The sequence below is a fragment of the Schistocerca cancellata genome, chromosome 4, assembly GCF_023864275.1.
Source record: "Schistocerca cancellata isolate TAMUIC-IGC-003103 chromosome 4, iqSchCanc2.1, whole genome shotgun sequence".
Lineage (NCBI taxonomy): Eukaryota > Metazoa > Arthropoda > Insecta > Orthoptera > Acrididae > Schistocerca > Schistocerca cancellata.
In genome coordinates this window covers 293,113,875-293,129,158 of record NC_064629.1, presented here as the reverse complement: position 1 = coordinate 293,129,158, position 15,284 = coordinate 293,113,875, and the positions used below count along the sequence as shown (strand labels likewise).

The 15,284-nt window shown below is 38.4% G+C and overlaps 4 protein-coding genes across 4 annotated transcripts; all 4 read right to left on the bottom strand.

Moving 5' to 3' along the window:
* Window positions 1-1,094: 1,094 nt before the first annotated feature.
* Window positions 1,095-2,310, bottom strand: LOC126184118 (translation initiation factor IF-2-like). Its single transcript, XM_049926483.1, has 3 exons — window positions 2,132-2,310; window positions 1,844-2,047; window positions 1,095-1,674 (listed from the first exon to the last, which is right to left on the bottom strand). Exons 1-3 carry the CDS (start codon window positions 2,308-2,310, stop codon window positions 1,095-1,097), a joined length of 963 nt encoding a protein of 320 aa, XP_049782440.1.
* A 5,592-nt stretch (window positions 2,311-7,902) lies between these two features.
* LOC126184117 (uncharacterized) lies at window positions 7,903-8,478 on the bottom strand. The gene has a single exon (XM_049926482.1). It carries the CDS (start codon window positions 8,476-8,478, stop codon window positions 7,903-7,905), a length of 576 nt encoding a protein of 191 aa, XP_049782439.1.
* Window positions 8,479-9,272: 794 nt separating this feature from the next.
* On the bottom strand, window positions 9,273-9,731 carry LOC126184116 (uncharacterized). Its single transcript, XM_049926481.1, has one exon. The coding sequence runs from the start codon at window positions 9,729-9,731 to the stop codon at window positions 9,273-9,275; it is 459 nt and encodes a 152-aa protein (XP_049782438.1).
* Window positions 9,732-14,463: 4,732 nt separating this feature from the next.
* LOC126184115 (uncharacterized) lies at window positions 14,464-14,922 on the bottom strand. The gene has a single exon (XM_049926479.1). The coding sequence runs from the start codon at window positions 14,920-14,922 to the stop codon at window positions 14,464-14,466; it is 459 nt and encodes a 152-aa protein (XP_049782436.1).
* Window positions 14,923-15,284: the final 362 nt, after the last annotated feature.

The window sequence follows — 15,284 nt, the reverse complement described above, 5'->3', positions numbered from 1 at the left end:
TTTTTCCCATATTTCCGTTTTTCCCATATTTGCGTTTTTGCCATATTTGCGTTTTTGCCATTTTTGGGATTATGCCATATTTGCGTTTTTGCCACATGTGCGTTTTTCCCATATTTGCGTTTTTGCTATATTTTCGTTTTTGCCATATTTGCGTTTTTGCCATATTTGCAATTTTGCCACATTTGCATTATTGCCATATTTGCGTTTTTAGCATATTTGCGTTTTTGCCATATTTGCGTTTTTGCCATACTTGCGTTTTTGCCATACTTGGGTTTTTGCCATACTTGGTTTTTTGACATACTTGCGTTTTTGCCATACTTGCGTTTTTCCCATATTTACCTTTCTCATATAATTCGTGAACCTTTAACGATTCAGACAATGTCCTACCAACCAATTCTTTCCTGTTGTCAAGTTGTGCCAAAGTTTTATCTTCTCCCACATTTGTGTCTTTCCCAAATTTGCGTCTTTCCCAACATTTGCGTCTTTCCCAACATTTGCATCTTTCCCAACATTTGCATCTTTCCCAACATTTGCGTCTTTCTCAACATTTGCGTCTTTCTCAACATTTGCGTCTTTCCCAACATTTGCGTCTTTCCCAACATTTGCGTCCTTCCCACATTTGCTTCCTTCCCACATTTGCGTCCTTCCCACATTTGCCTCCTTCCCACATTTGCGTCTTTCCGTCATTTGCGTCCTTCCCTCATTTGCGTCTTTCCCACATTTGCGTCTTTCCCAACATTTGCGTCTTTCCCAACATTTGCGTCTTTCCCAACAATTGTGTGTTTCCCAACATTTGCGTCTTGCCCCACATTTGCGTCTTTCCCAACATTTGCGTCTTTCCCAACATTTGCGTGCTTCCCACATTTGCGTCCTTCCCACATTTGCGTCCTTCCCACATTTGTGTCTTTCCATCATTTGCGTCTTTCCCTCATTTGCGTCTTTCCCTCATTTGCGTCTTTCCCTCATTTGTGTCTTTCCCTCATTTGCGTGTTTCCCTCATCTGCGATTCTCTAATATTTCGTGTACCCATGATGCTTCAGATTATGTGCGACCAACCGATTCTTGCCTCTTGCCATGTTGTGCCACAAGTTGATCTACTCCCATATTTGCGTTTTTCCCATATCTGCGTTTTTCACAAATTCGCGTTTTTCCGATATCTGCGTTTTAGCCATTTTTGTGTTTTTGCCATACTGCGTTTTTGCCATATTGCATTTTTGCCATATTGCATTTGTGGCATATTGCGTTTTTGCCATATTTTCGATTTTGCCACATTTTCGTTTTTGCCACATTTTCGTTTTTGCCACATTTTCGTTTTTGCCATATTTGCGTTTTTGCCATATTTGCGTTTTTGCCATATTTGCGTTTTTGCCATATTTGCGTTTTCGCCATATTTGCGTTTTCTCCATATTTGCGTTTTCCCCATATTTGGTTTTCCCAATATTTGCGTTTTCCCCATATCTGCGTTTTCCCCATATTTGCGGTTTCCCCATATTTGCGTTTTCCCCATATTTGCGTTTTCCCGATATTTGTGTTTTTTCCATATTTGCGTCTTCCCCATATTTGCGTCTTTCCCCATATTTGCGTTTTCCCCCATAATTGCGTCTCTCCCCATAATTGCGTCTTTCCCCATAATTGCGTCTTTCCCCATAATTGGGTCTTTTCACATATTTGCGTCTATCCCATATTTTCGTTTCCCTAATATTACGTGAACCTTCGATGCTTCAGATTATGTCCTACCAACCGATTTTTGCCTCTTGCCAAGTTGTGATACAAATTGATCTTCTCCCAAATTTTCGTTTTTCCCATATTTTCATTTTTTCAAATATTTGCGTTTTTCCCATACCTGCGTTTTTCCCATATTTGCGTTTTCCCCATATTTGCGTTTTCCCCATATTTGCGTCTTTCCCCATATTTGCGTCTTTCCCCATAATTGCGTCTTTCCCCATAATTGCGTCTTTCCCCATAATTGCGTCTTTCCCCATAATTGCGTCTTTCCCGATATCTGCGTCTTCTCCCATATTTGCGTATTTCCCATATTTGCGTTTCTCTAATATTACATGAACCTTCGATGCTTCAGATTATGTCCTACCAACCGATTATTGCCTCTTGCCAAGTTGTGATACAAATTAACCTTCTCCCAAATTTTCGTTTTTCCCATATTTGTGATTCTCCCATATTTACGCTTTTCCCATATTTGCGTTTTTCAAATATTTGCGTTTTACCCATATTTGCGTTTTTCCCATACCTGCGTTTTTCCCATATTAGCGTTTTTCCCATATTTGCGATTACCCATATTTGCGCTTCTCCCATATTTGAATTTATTCCATATTTGCGTTTTTCCCATATTTGCGTTTTTCCTTAGGTGCGTTTTTCCCTTATGTGCGTTTTTCCCTTATGTGCGTTTTTCCCGTATGAGTGTTTTCCCCATATGTGCGTTGTTCCCGCATGTGCGTTTTTCCCGCATGTGCGTTTCTCCCACATGTGCGATTTCCCCGTATGTGAGTTTTTCCCGTATTTGCGTTTTTGCCATATTTGCGTTTTTGCCAGATTTGCGTTTTTGCGATATTTGCGTTTTTGCCCTATTTGCGTTTTTGCCAGGCGTTTTTGCAATATTTGCGTGTTTCCCATATTTGTGTTATTGCCATACGAGTGTTTTTGCCATATTTGCGTGTTTCCCATATTTGCGTTTTTCCTATATTGGCGTTTTTCCTATATTTGCGTTTTTCATATATTTGCGTTTTTTCTATATGTGCGTTTTTCCCATATTTGAGTTTTTCCCATATTTGCGTTTTTCCCATATTTGCGTTTTTCCCATATTTGCGCTTTTCAAATATGTGCATTTTTACCATATTTGCGTTTTTCACATATATGCGTTTTTCCCATATGTGCGTTTTTCCCATATGTGCGTTTTTCCCATATGTGCGTTTTTCCTATATGTGCATTGTTCCCATATGTGCGTTTTTCCCCTTATATGCGGTTTTCCCAAATGTGCGTTTTTTCCATATTTGCGGTTTTGCCATGTTTGCAGTTTTGCCATTTTTGCAGTTTTGCCTTGTTTGCAGTTTTGCCATGTTTGCGGTTTTGCCATGTCTGCGGTTTTCCATGTTTGTGGTTTTGCCATATTTGCAATTCTGCCACATTTGCGTTTCTGCCTTATTTGCGTTTGTGCCATATTTGCGTTTCTGCCATATTTGCGTTTCTGCCATATTTGCGTTTTTGCCATATTTGCGTTCTTGCCATATTTGCGTTCCTGCCATGTTTGCGTTCTTGCCATATTTGCATTCTTGCCATATTTGTGTTCTTGCCATTTTTGCGTTCTTGCCATATTTGCGTTCTTGCCATATTTGCATTCTTGCCATATTTGCGTTTTTCCCTTTTTTGCGTTTTTCCCATATTTGCGCTTTCCCATATTTGCGTTTTTCCCATATTTGCGTTTTTCCCACATTTGCGTTTTTCCCATATTTGCGTTTTTCCCATATTGCGTCTTCCCATATTAGCGTTTTTCCCATATTTGCGTTTTTCCCATATTTGCGTTTTTCCCATATTTGCGTTTTTCATTATTTGCGTTTTTCCCATATTTGCGTTTTTCCCATACATGCGTTTCTTATATATTTCTTGAACCTTCGACGAATCAGACTATCTCCTACCGACCCATTCCTTATTTTTGTCAAGTTGTGCCACAAGTTTATCTTCTCCCAGTTTTGCATTTTTCCCATATTTGCGTTTTTCCCCTATTTGCGTTTTTCCCATATTTGCGTTTTTCCCATATTTGCGTTTTTGCCATATTTGCGTTTTTGCCATATTTGCGTTTTTGCCATATTTCCATTTTTGCCATTTTTGCGTTTTTGATATATTTCCATTTTTGCCATATTTACATTTTTGCCATTTTGGCGTTTTGCCATGTTTGCGTTTTTGCCATATTTGCGTTTTTGCCATTTTTGCGATTTTACCATATTTGCGTTTATGCCACATTTGCGTTTTTCTCATATTTGCGTTTTTGCTATATTTGCGTTTTTGCCATATTTGCGTTTTTGCCATATTTGCAATTTTGCCAGATTTGCGTTATTGCCATATTTGCGTTTTTACCATATTTGCGTTTTTGCCATATTTGCGTTTTTGCCATACTTGCGTTTTTTGCCATACTTGCATTTTTGCCATGCTTGGGTTTTTGCCAGACTTGGGTTTTTGCCATACTTGGGTTTTTGCCATACTTGGGTTTTTGCCATACTTGGTTTTTTGTCATACTTGCGTTTTTGCCATACTTGCGTTTTTCACATGTTTACATTTCTCATATAGTTCGTGAACCTTTAACGATTCAGACAATGTCCTACCAACCAATTCTTTCCTGTTGTCAAGTTGCGCCAAAGGTTTATCTTCTCCCACATTTGTGTCTTTCCCAAATTTGCGTCTTTCCCAACATTTGCGTCTTTCCCAACATTTGCATCTTTCCCAACATTTGCGTCTTTCCCAACATTTGCGTCTTTCCCAACATTTGCATCTTTCCCAACATTTGCGTCTTTCCCAACTTTTGCGTCCTACCCACATTTGCGTCCTTCCCACATTTGCCTCCTTCCCACATTTGCGTCTTTCCGTCATTTGCGTCTTTCCCTCATTTGCGTCTTTCCCACATTTGCGTCTTTCCCAACATTTGCGTCTCTCCCAACATTTGCGTCTTTCCCAACAATTGTGTGTTTCCCAACATTTGCGTCTTTCCCAACATTTGCATCTTTCCCAACATTTGCGTCTTTCCCAACATTTGCGTCTTTCCCAACATTTGCGTCTTTCCCAACATTTGCGTCCTTCCCACATTTGCGTCCTTCCCACATTTGCGTCCTTCACACATTTGCGTCCTTCCCACATTTGTGTCTTTCCATCATTTGCGTCTTTCCCTCATTTGCGTCTTTCCCTCATTTGCGTCCTTCCCACATTTGCGTCCTTCCCACATTTCTGTCTTTCCATCATTTGCGTCTTTCCCTCATTTGTGTCTCTCCCTCATTTGCGTGCTTCCCTCATTTGCGATTCTCTAATATTTCGTGTACCTATGATGCTTCAGATTATGTGCGACCAACCGATTCTTGCCTCTTGCCATGTTGTGCCACAAGTTGATCTTCTCCCATATTTGCGTTTTTCCCATATCTGCGTTTTTCACACATTCGCGTTTTTCCGATATCTGCGTTTTAGCCATTTTTGTGTTTTTGCCATACTGCGTTTTTGCCATATTGCGTTTTTGCCATATTGCATTTGTGGCATATTGCGTTTTTGCCATATTTTGTTTTGCCATATTTCGATTTTGCCACATTTTCGTTTTTGCCACATTTTCGTTTTTGCCACATTTTCGTTTTTGCCATATTTGCGTTTTTGCCATATTTGCGTTTTCCCCATATTTGCGTTTTCCCCATATTTGGTTTTCCCAATATTTGCGTTTTTGCCATATTTGCGTTTTCCCCATATTTGCGTTTTCCCCATATTTGCGTTTTCCCCATATCTGCGTTTTCCCCTTATCTGCGTTTTCCCCATATCTGCGTTTTCCCCATATTTGCGTTTTCCCTATATTTGCGTTTTCCCCATATTTGCGTTTTCCCCATATTTGCGTTTTCCCCATATTTGCATTTTCCAGATATTTGTGTTTTCTCCATATTTGCGTTTTCCCCATATTTGCGTCTTTCCCCATATTTGCGTCTTTCCCCATAATTGCGTCCTTCCCCATAATTGCGTCTTTCCCCATAATTGCGTCTTTCCCCATAATTGCGTCTTTTCCCATATTTGCGTCTATCCCATATTTGCGTTTCCATAATATTACGTGAACCTTCGATGCTTCAGACTATGTCCTACCAACCGATTTTTGCCTCTTGCCAAGTTGTGATACAAATTGATCTTCTCCCAAATTTTCGTTTTTCCCATATTTTCATTTTTTCAAATATTTGCGTTTTTCCCATACCTGCGTTCTTCCCATATTTGCGTTGTCCCCATATATGCGTTTTCCCCATATTTGCGTTTTCCCCATATTTGCGTCTTTCCCCATAATTGCGTCTTTCCCGATATCTGCGTCTTTTCCCATATTTGCGTATTTCCCATATTTGCGTTTCTCTAATATTACGTGAACCTTCGATGCTTCAGATTATGTCCTACCAACCGATTTTTGCCTCTTGCCAAGTTGTGATACAAATTGACCTTCTCCCAAATGTTCGTTTTTCCCATATTTGCGATTTTCCCATATTTGCGCTTTTCCCATATTTGCGTTTTTCAAATATTTGCGTTTTACCCATATTTGCGTTTTTCCCATACCTGCGTTTTTCCCATATTAGCGTTTTTCCCATATTTGCAATTACCCATATTTACGCTTCTCCTATATTTGAATTTATTCCATATTTGCGTTTTTCCCATATTTGCGTTTTTCCTTATGTGCGTTTTTCCCTTATGTGCGTTTTTCCCTTATGTGCGTTTTTCCCATATGAGTGTTTTCCCCATATGTGCGTTTTTCCCGTATGTGCGTTTTTCCCGCATGTGCGTTTTTCCCGCATGTGCGTTTTCCCCGTATGTGAGTTTTTCCCGTATTTGCGTTTTTGCCATATTTGCGTTTTTGCGAGATTTGCGTTTTTGCGATATTTGCGTTTTTGCCAGTCGTTTTTGCCATATTTGCGTGTTTCCCATATTTGTGTTATTGCCATAAGTGTGTTTTTGCCATATTTCCATGTTTCCCATATTTGCGTTTTTCCTATATTTGCGTTTTTCCTATATTTGCGTTTTTCATATATTTGCGTTTTTTTTTATTTGCGTTTTTCCCATATTTGAGTTTTTCCCATATTTGCGTTTTTCCCATATTTGCGTTTTTCAAATATGTGTGTTTTTACCATATTTGCGTTTTTCACATATATGCGTTTTTCCCATATGTGCGTTTTTCCCATATGTGCGTTTTTCCCATATGTGCGTTTTTCCTATATATGCATTGTTCCCATATGTGCGTTTTTCCCCTTATATGCGGTTTTCCCAAATGTGCGTTTTTTCCATGTTTGCGGTTTTGCCATGTTTGCGGTTTTGCCATGTTTGCGGTTTTGCCATGTTTGCAGTTTTGCCATGTTTGCGTTTTGGCCAAGTTTGCGTTTTTGCCATTAATGCGTTTTTCCCCTATTGGCGTTATTGCCATAAGTGTGTTTTTGTCATATTTGCGTTTTTGTCATATTTGCGTTTTTCCCATATTAGCGTTTTTCCCATATTAGCGATTACCCATATTTGCGCTTCTCCCATATTTGAATTTATTCCATATTTGCGTTTTTCCCATATTTGCGTTTTTCCTTAGGTGCGTTTTTCCCTTATGTGCGTTTTTCCCTTATGTGCGTTTTTCCCGTATGAGTGTTTTCCCCATATGTGCGTTTTTCCCGCATGTGCGTTTTTCCCGCATGTGTGTTTCACCCACATGTGCTTTTTCCCCGTATGTGAGTTTTTCCCGTATTTGCGTTTTTGCCATATTTGCGTTTTTGCCAGATTTGCGTTTTTGCCATATTTGCGTTTTTGCCATATTTGCGTTTTTGCCAGGCGTTTTTGCAATATTTGCGTGTTTCCCATATTTGTGTTATTGCCATACGAGTGTTTTTGCCATATTTGCGTGTTTCCCATATTTGCGTTTTTCCTATATTGGCGTTTTTCCTATATTTGCGTTTTTCATATATTTGCGTTTTTTCTATATGTGCGTTTTTCCCATATTTGAGTTTTTCCCATATTTGCGTTTTTCCCATATTTGCGTTTTTCTCATATTTTCGTTTTTCAAATATGTGCATTTTTACCATATTTGCGTTTTTCACATATATGCGTTTTTCCCATATGTGCGTTTTTCCCATATGTGCGTTTTTCCCATATGTGCGTTTTTCCTATATGTGCATTGTTCCCATATGTGCGTTTTTCCCCTTATATGCGGTTTTCCCAAATGTGCGTTTTTTCCATGTTTGCGGTTTTGCCATGTTTGCAGTTTTGCCATGTTTGCGGTTTTGCCATATTTGCATTTCTGCCATATTTGTGTTTCTGCCATATTTGCGTTTCTGCCTTATTTGCGTTTGTGCCATATTTGCGTTTCTGCCATATTTGCGTTTCTGCCATATTTGCGTTTTTGCCATATTTGCGTTCTTGCCATATTTGCGTTCCTGCCATGTTTGCGTTCTTGCCATATTTACATTCTTGCCATATTTGTGTTCTTGCCATATTTGCGTTCTTGCCATATTTGCGTTCTTGCCATATTTTCATTCTTGCCATATTTGCGTTTTTCCCTTTTTTGCGTTTTTCCCATATTTGCGCTTTCCCATATTTGCGTGTTTCCCATATTTGCGTTTTTCCCACATTTGCGTTTTTCCCATATTTGCGTTTTTCCCATATTGCGTCTTCCCATATTAGCGTTTTTCCCATATTTGCGTCTTTCCCATATTTGCGTTTTTCCCATATTTGCGTTTTTCCATATTTGCGTTTTTCCCATATTTGCGTTTTTCCCATACTTGCGTTTCTTATATATTTCTTGAACCTTCGACGAATCAGACTATGTCCTACTGACCCATTCTTTATTTTTGTCAAGTTGTGCCGCAAGTTTATCTTCTCCCATTTTTGCATTTTTCCCATATTTGCGTTTTTCCACTATTTGCGTTTTTCCCATATTTGCGTTTTTCCCATATTTGCGTTTTTCCCATCTTTGCGTTTTTGCCATATTTGCGTTTTTGCCATATTTGCGTTTTTGCCATATTTCCATTTTTTCCATTTTTGCGTTTTTGATATATTTCCATTTTTGCCATATTTCCATTTTTGCCATTTTGGTGTTTTTGCCATATTTGCTTTTTTGCCATATTTGCGTTTTTGCCATTTTTGCGATTTTGCCATATTTGCGTTTTTGCCACATTTGCGTTTTTCTCATATTTGCGTTTTTGCTATATTTGCGTTTTTGCCATATTTGCGTTTTTGCCATATTTGCAATTTTGCCAGATTTGCGTTATTGCCATATTTGCATTTTTACCATATTTGCATTTTTGCCATATTTGCGTTTTTGCCATACTTGCGTTTTTTCCCATACTTGCATTTTTGCCATTCTTGGGTTTTTGCCAGACTTGGGTTTTTGCCATATTTGGGTTTTTGCCATACTTGGGTTTTTGCCATACTTGGTTTTTTGTCATACTTGCGTTTTTGCCATACTTGCGTTTTTCACATGTTTACATTTCTCATATAATTCGTGAACCTTTAACGATTCAGACAATGTCCTACCAACCAATTCTTTCCTGTTGTCAAGTTGTGCCGCAAGTTTATCTTCTCCCATTTTTGCATTTTTCCCATATTTGCGTTTTTCCACTATTTGCGTTTTTGCCATATTTGCGTTTTCGCCATATTTGCGTTTTCTCCATATTTGCGTTTTCCCCATATTTGGTTTTCCCAATATTTGCGTTTTTGCTATATTTGCGTTTTCCCCATATTTGCGTTATCCCCATATTTGCGTTTTCCCCATATCTGCGTTTTCCCCATATCTGCGTTTTCCCCATATCTGCGTTTTCCCCATATTTGCGTTTTCCCCATATTTGCGTTTTCCCCATATTTGCGTTTTCCCCATATTTGCGTTTTCCCCATATTTGCGTTTTCCCCATATTTGCGTTTTCCAGATATTTGTGTTTTCTCCATATTTGCGTTTTCCCCATATTTGCGTCTTTCCCCATATTTGCGTCTTTCCCCATAATTGCGTCTTTCCCCATAATTGCGTCTTTTCCCATATTTGCGTCTATCCCATATTTGCGTTTCCCTAATATTACGTGAACCTTCGATGCTTCAGATTATGTCCTACCAACCGATTTTTGCCTCTTGCCAAGTTGTGATACAAATTGATCTTCTCCCAAATTTTCGTTTTTCCCATATTTTCATTTTTTCAAATATTTGCGTTTTTCCCATACCTGCGTTTTTCCCATATTTGCGTTGTCCCCATATTTGCGTTTTCCCCATATTTGCGTTTTCCCCATATTTGCGTCTTTCCCCATATTTGCGTATTTCCCCATAATTGCGTCTTTCCCCATAATTGCGTCTTTCCCGATATCTGCGTCTTTTCCCATATTTGCATATATCCCATATTTGCGTTTCTCTAATATTACGTGAACCTTCGATGCTTCAGATTATGTCCTACCAACCGATTTTTGCCTCTTGCCAAGTTGTGATACAAATTGACCTTCTCCCAAATTTTCGTTTTTCCCATATTTGCGATTTTCCCATATTTGCGTTTTTCCCATATTTGCGTTTTTCAAATATTTGCGTTTTACCCATATTTGCGTTTTTCCCATACCTGCGTTTTTCCCATATTAGCGTTTTTCCCATATTTGCAATTACCCATATTTGCGCTTCTTCCATATTTGAATTTATTCCATATTTGCGTTTTTCCCATATTTGCGTTTTTCCTTATGTGCGTTTTTCCCTTATGTGCGTTTTTCCCTTATGTGTGTTTTTCCCATATGAGTGTTTTCCCCATATGTGCGTTTTTCCCGTATGTGCGTTTTTCCCGCATGTGCGTTTTTCCCGCATGTGCGTTTTCCCCGTATGTGAGTTTTTCCCGTATTTGCGTTTCTGCCATATTTGCGTTTTTGCCAGATTTGCGTTTTTGCCATATTTGCGTTTTTGCCATATTTGCGTTTTTGCCAGGTGTTTTTGCCATATTTGCGTGTTTCCCATATTTGTGTTATTGCCATAAGTCTGTTTTTGCCATATTTCCATGTTTCCCATATTTGCGTTTTTCCTATATTTGCGTATTTCCTATATTTGCGTTTTCCATATATTTGCGTTTTTTCTATATTTGCGTTTTCCCCATATTTGAGTTTTTCCCATATTTGCGTTTTTCCCATATTTGCGTTTTTCCCCATATTTGCGTCTTTCCCCATAATTGGGTCCTTCCCCATAATTGCGTCTTTCCCCATAATTGCGTCTTTCCCCATAATTGCGTCTTTTCCCATATTTGCGTCTATCCCATATTTGCGTTTCCATAATATTACGTGAACCTTCGATGCTTCAGACTATGTCCTACCAACCGATTTTTGCCTCTTGCCAAGTTGTGATACAAATTGATCTTCTCCCAAATTTTCGTTTTTCCCATATTTTCATTTTTTCAAATATTTGCGTTTTTCCCATACCTGCGTTTTTCCCATATTTGCGTTGTCCCCATATATGCGTTTTCCCCATATTTGCGTTTTCCCCATATTTGCGTCTTTCCCCATAATTGCGTCTTTCCCGATATCTGCGTCTTTTCCCATATTTGCGTATTTCCCATATTTGCGTTTCTCTAATATTACGTGAACCTTCGATGCTTCAGATTATGTCCTACCAACCGATTTTTGCCTCTTGCCAAGTTGTGATACAAATTGACCTTCTCCCAAATGTTCGTTTTTCCCATATTTGCGATTTTCCCATATTTGCGCTTTTCCCATATTTGCGTTTTTCAAATATTTGCGTTTTACCCATATTTGCGTTTTTCCCATACCTGCGTTTTTCCCATATTAGCGTTTTTCCCATATTTGCAATTACCCATATTTACGCTTCTCCTATATTTGAATTTATTCCATATTTGCGTTTTTCCCATATTTGCGTTTTTCCTTATGTGCGTTTTTCCCTTATGTGCGTTTTTCCCTTATGTGCGTTTTTCCCATATGAGTGTTTTCCCCATATGTGCGTTTTTCCCGTATGTGCGTTTTTCCCGCATGTGCGTTTTTCCCGCATGTGCGTTTTCCCCGTATGTGAGTTTTTCCCGTATTTGCGTTTTTGCCATATTTGCGTTTTTGCGAGACTTGCGTTTTTGCGATATTTGCGTTTTTGCCATATTTGCGTTTTTGCCAGTCGTTTTTGCCATATTTGCGTGTTTCCCATATTTGTGTTATTGCCATAAGTGTGTTTTTGCCATATTTCCATGTTTCCCATATTTGCGTTTTTCCTATATTTGCGTTTTTCCTATATTTGCGTTTTTCATATATTTGCGTTTTTTTTTATTTGCGTTTTTCCCATATTTGAGTTTTTCCCATATTTGCGTTTTTCCCATATTTGCGTTTTTCAAATATGTGTGTTTTTACCATATTTGCGTTTTTCACATATATGCGTTTTTCCCATATGTGCGTTTTTCCCATATGTGCGTTTTTCCCATATGTGCGTTTTTCCTATATATGCATTGTTCCCATATGTGCGTTTTTCCCCTTATATGCGGTTTTCCCAAATGTGCGTTTTTTCCATGTTTGCGGTTTTGCCATGTTTGCGGTTTTGCCATGTTTGCGGTTTTGCCATGTTTGCAGTTTTGCCATGTTTGCGTTTTGGCCAAGTTTGCGTTTTTGCCATTAATGCGTTTTTCCCCTATTGGCGTTATTGCCATAAGTGTGTTTTTGTCATATTTGCGTTTTTGTCATATTTGCGTTTTTCCCATATTAGCGTTTTTCCCATATTTGCGATTACCCATATTTGCGCTTCTCCCATATTTGAATTTATTCCATATTTGCGTTTTTCCCATATTTGCGTTTTTCCTTAGGTGCGTTTTTCCCTTATGTGCGTTTTTCCCTTATGTGCGTTTTTCCCGTATGAGTGTTTTCCCCATATGTGCGTTTTTCCCGCATGTGCGTTTTTCCCGCATGTGTGTTTCACCCACATGTGCTTTTTCCCCGTATGTGAGTTTTTCCCGTATTTGCGTTTTTGCCATATTTGCGTTTTTGCCAGATTTGCGTTTTTGCCATATTTGCGTTTTTGCCATATTTGCGTTTTTGCCAGGCGTTTTTGCAATATTTGCGTGTTTCCCATATTTGTGTTATTGCCATACGAGTGTTTTTGCCATATTTGCGTGTTTCCCATATTTGCGTTTTTCCTATATTGGCGTTTTTCCTATATTTGCGTTTTTCATATATTTGCGTTTTTTCTATATGTGCGTTTTTCCCATATTTGAGTTTTTCCCATATTTGCGTTTTTCCCATATTTGCGTTTTTCTCATATTTTCGTTTTTCAAATATGTGCATTTTTACCATATTTGCGTTTTTCACATATATGCGTTTTTCCCATATGTGCGTTTTTCCCATATGTGCGTTTTTCCCATATGTGCGTTTTTCCTATATGTGCATTGTTCCCATATGTGCGTTTTTCCCCTTATATGCGGTTTTCCCAAATGTGCGTTTTTTCCATGTTTGCGGTTTTGCCATGTTTGCGGTTTTGCCATGTTTGCGGTTTTGCCATATTTGCATTTCTGCCATATTTGTGTTTCTGCCATATTTGCGTTTCTGCCTTATTTGCGTTTGTGCCATATTTGCGTTTCTGCCATATTTGCGTTTCTGCCATATTTGCGTTTTTGCCATATTTGCGTTCTTGCCATATTTGCGTTCCTGCCATGTTTGCGTTCTTGCCATATTTACATTCTTGCCATATTTGTGTTCTTGCCATATTTGCGTTCTTGCCATATTTGCGTTCTTGCCATATTTTCATTCTTGCCATATTTGCGTTTTTCCCTTTTTTGCGTTTTTCCCATATTTGCGCTTTCCCATATTTGCGTGTTTCCCATATTTGCGTTTTTCCCACATTTGCGTTTTTCCCATATTTGCGTTTTTCCCATATTGCGTCTTCCCATATTAGCGTTTTTCCCATATTTGCGTCTTTCCCATATTTGCGTTTTTCCATATTTGCGTTTTTCCCATATTTGCGTTTTTCCCATACTTGCGTTTCTTATATATTTCTTGAACCTTCGACGAATCAGACTATGTCCTACTGACCCATTCTTTATTTTTGTCAAGTTGTGCCGCAAGTTTATCTTCTCCCATTTTTGCATTTTTCCCATATTTGCGTTTTTCCACTATTTGCGTTTTTCCCATATTTGCGTTTTTCCCATATTTGCGTTTTTCCCATCTTTGCGTTTTTGCCATATTTGCGTTTTTGCCATATTTGCGTTTTTGCCATATTTCCATTTTTTCCATTTTTGCGTTTTTGATATATTTCCATTTTTGCCATATTTCCATTTTTGCCATTTTGGTGTTTTTGCCATATTTGCGTTTTTGCCATATTTGCGTTTTTGCCATTTTTGCGATTTTGCCATATTTGCGTTTTTGCCACATTTGCGTTTTTCTCATATTTGCGTTTTTGCTATATTTGCGTTTTTGCCATATTTGCGTTTTTGCCATATTTGCAATTTTGCCAGATTTGCGTTATTGCCATATTTGCATTTTTACCATATTTGCATTTTTGCCATATTTGCGTTTTTGCCATACTTGCGTTTTTTCCCATACTTGCATTTTTGCCATTTTTGGGTTTTTGCCAGACTTGGGTTTTTGCCATATTTGGGTTTTTGCCATACTTGGGTTTTTGCCATACTTGGTTTTTTGTCATACTTGCGTTTTTGCCATACTTGCGTTTTTCACATGTTTACATTTCTCATATAATTCGTGAACCTTTAACGATTCAGACAATGTCCTACCAACCAATTCTTTCCTGTTGTCAAGTTGTGCCGCAAGTTTATCTTCTCCCATTTTTGCATTTTTCCCATATTTGCGTTTTTCCACTATTTGCGTTTTTGCCATATTTGCGTTTTCGCCATATTTGCGTTTTCTCCATATTTGCGTTTTCCCCATAGTTGGTTTTCCCAATATTTGCGTTTTTGCCATATTTGCGTTTTCCCCATATTTGCGTTATCCCCATATTTGCGTTTTCCCCATATCTGCGTTTTCCCCATATCTGCGTTTTCCCCATATCTGCGTTTTCCCCATATTTGCGTTTTCCCCATATTTGCGTTTTCCCCATATTTGCGTTTTCCCCATATTTGCGTTTTCCCCATATTTGCGTTTTCCCCATATTTGCGTTTTCCAGATATTTGTGTTTTCTCCATATTTGTGTTTTCCCCATATTTGCGTCTTTCCCCATATTTGCGTCTTTCCCCATAATTGCGTCTTTCCCCATAATTGCGTCTTTTCCCATATTTGCGTCTATCCCATATTTGCGTTTCCCTAATATTACGTGAACCTTCGATGCTTCAGATTATGTCCTACCAACCGATTTTTGCCTCTTGCCAAGTTGTGATACAAATTGATCTTCTCCCAAATTTTCGTTTTTCCCATATTTTCATTTTTTCAAATATTTGCGTTTTTCCCATACCTGCGTTTTTCCCATATTTGCGTTGTCCCCATATTTGCGTTTTCCCCATATTTGCGTTTTCCCCATATTTGCGTCTTTCCCCATATTTGCGTATTTCCCCATAATTGCGTCTTTCCCCATAATTGCGTCTTTCCCGATATCTGCGTCTTTTCCCATATTTGCATATATCCCATATTTGCGTTTCT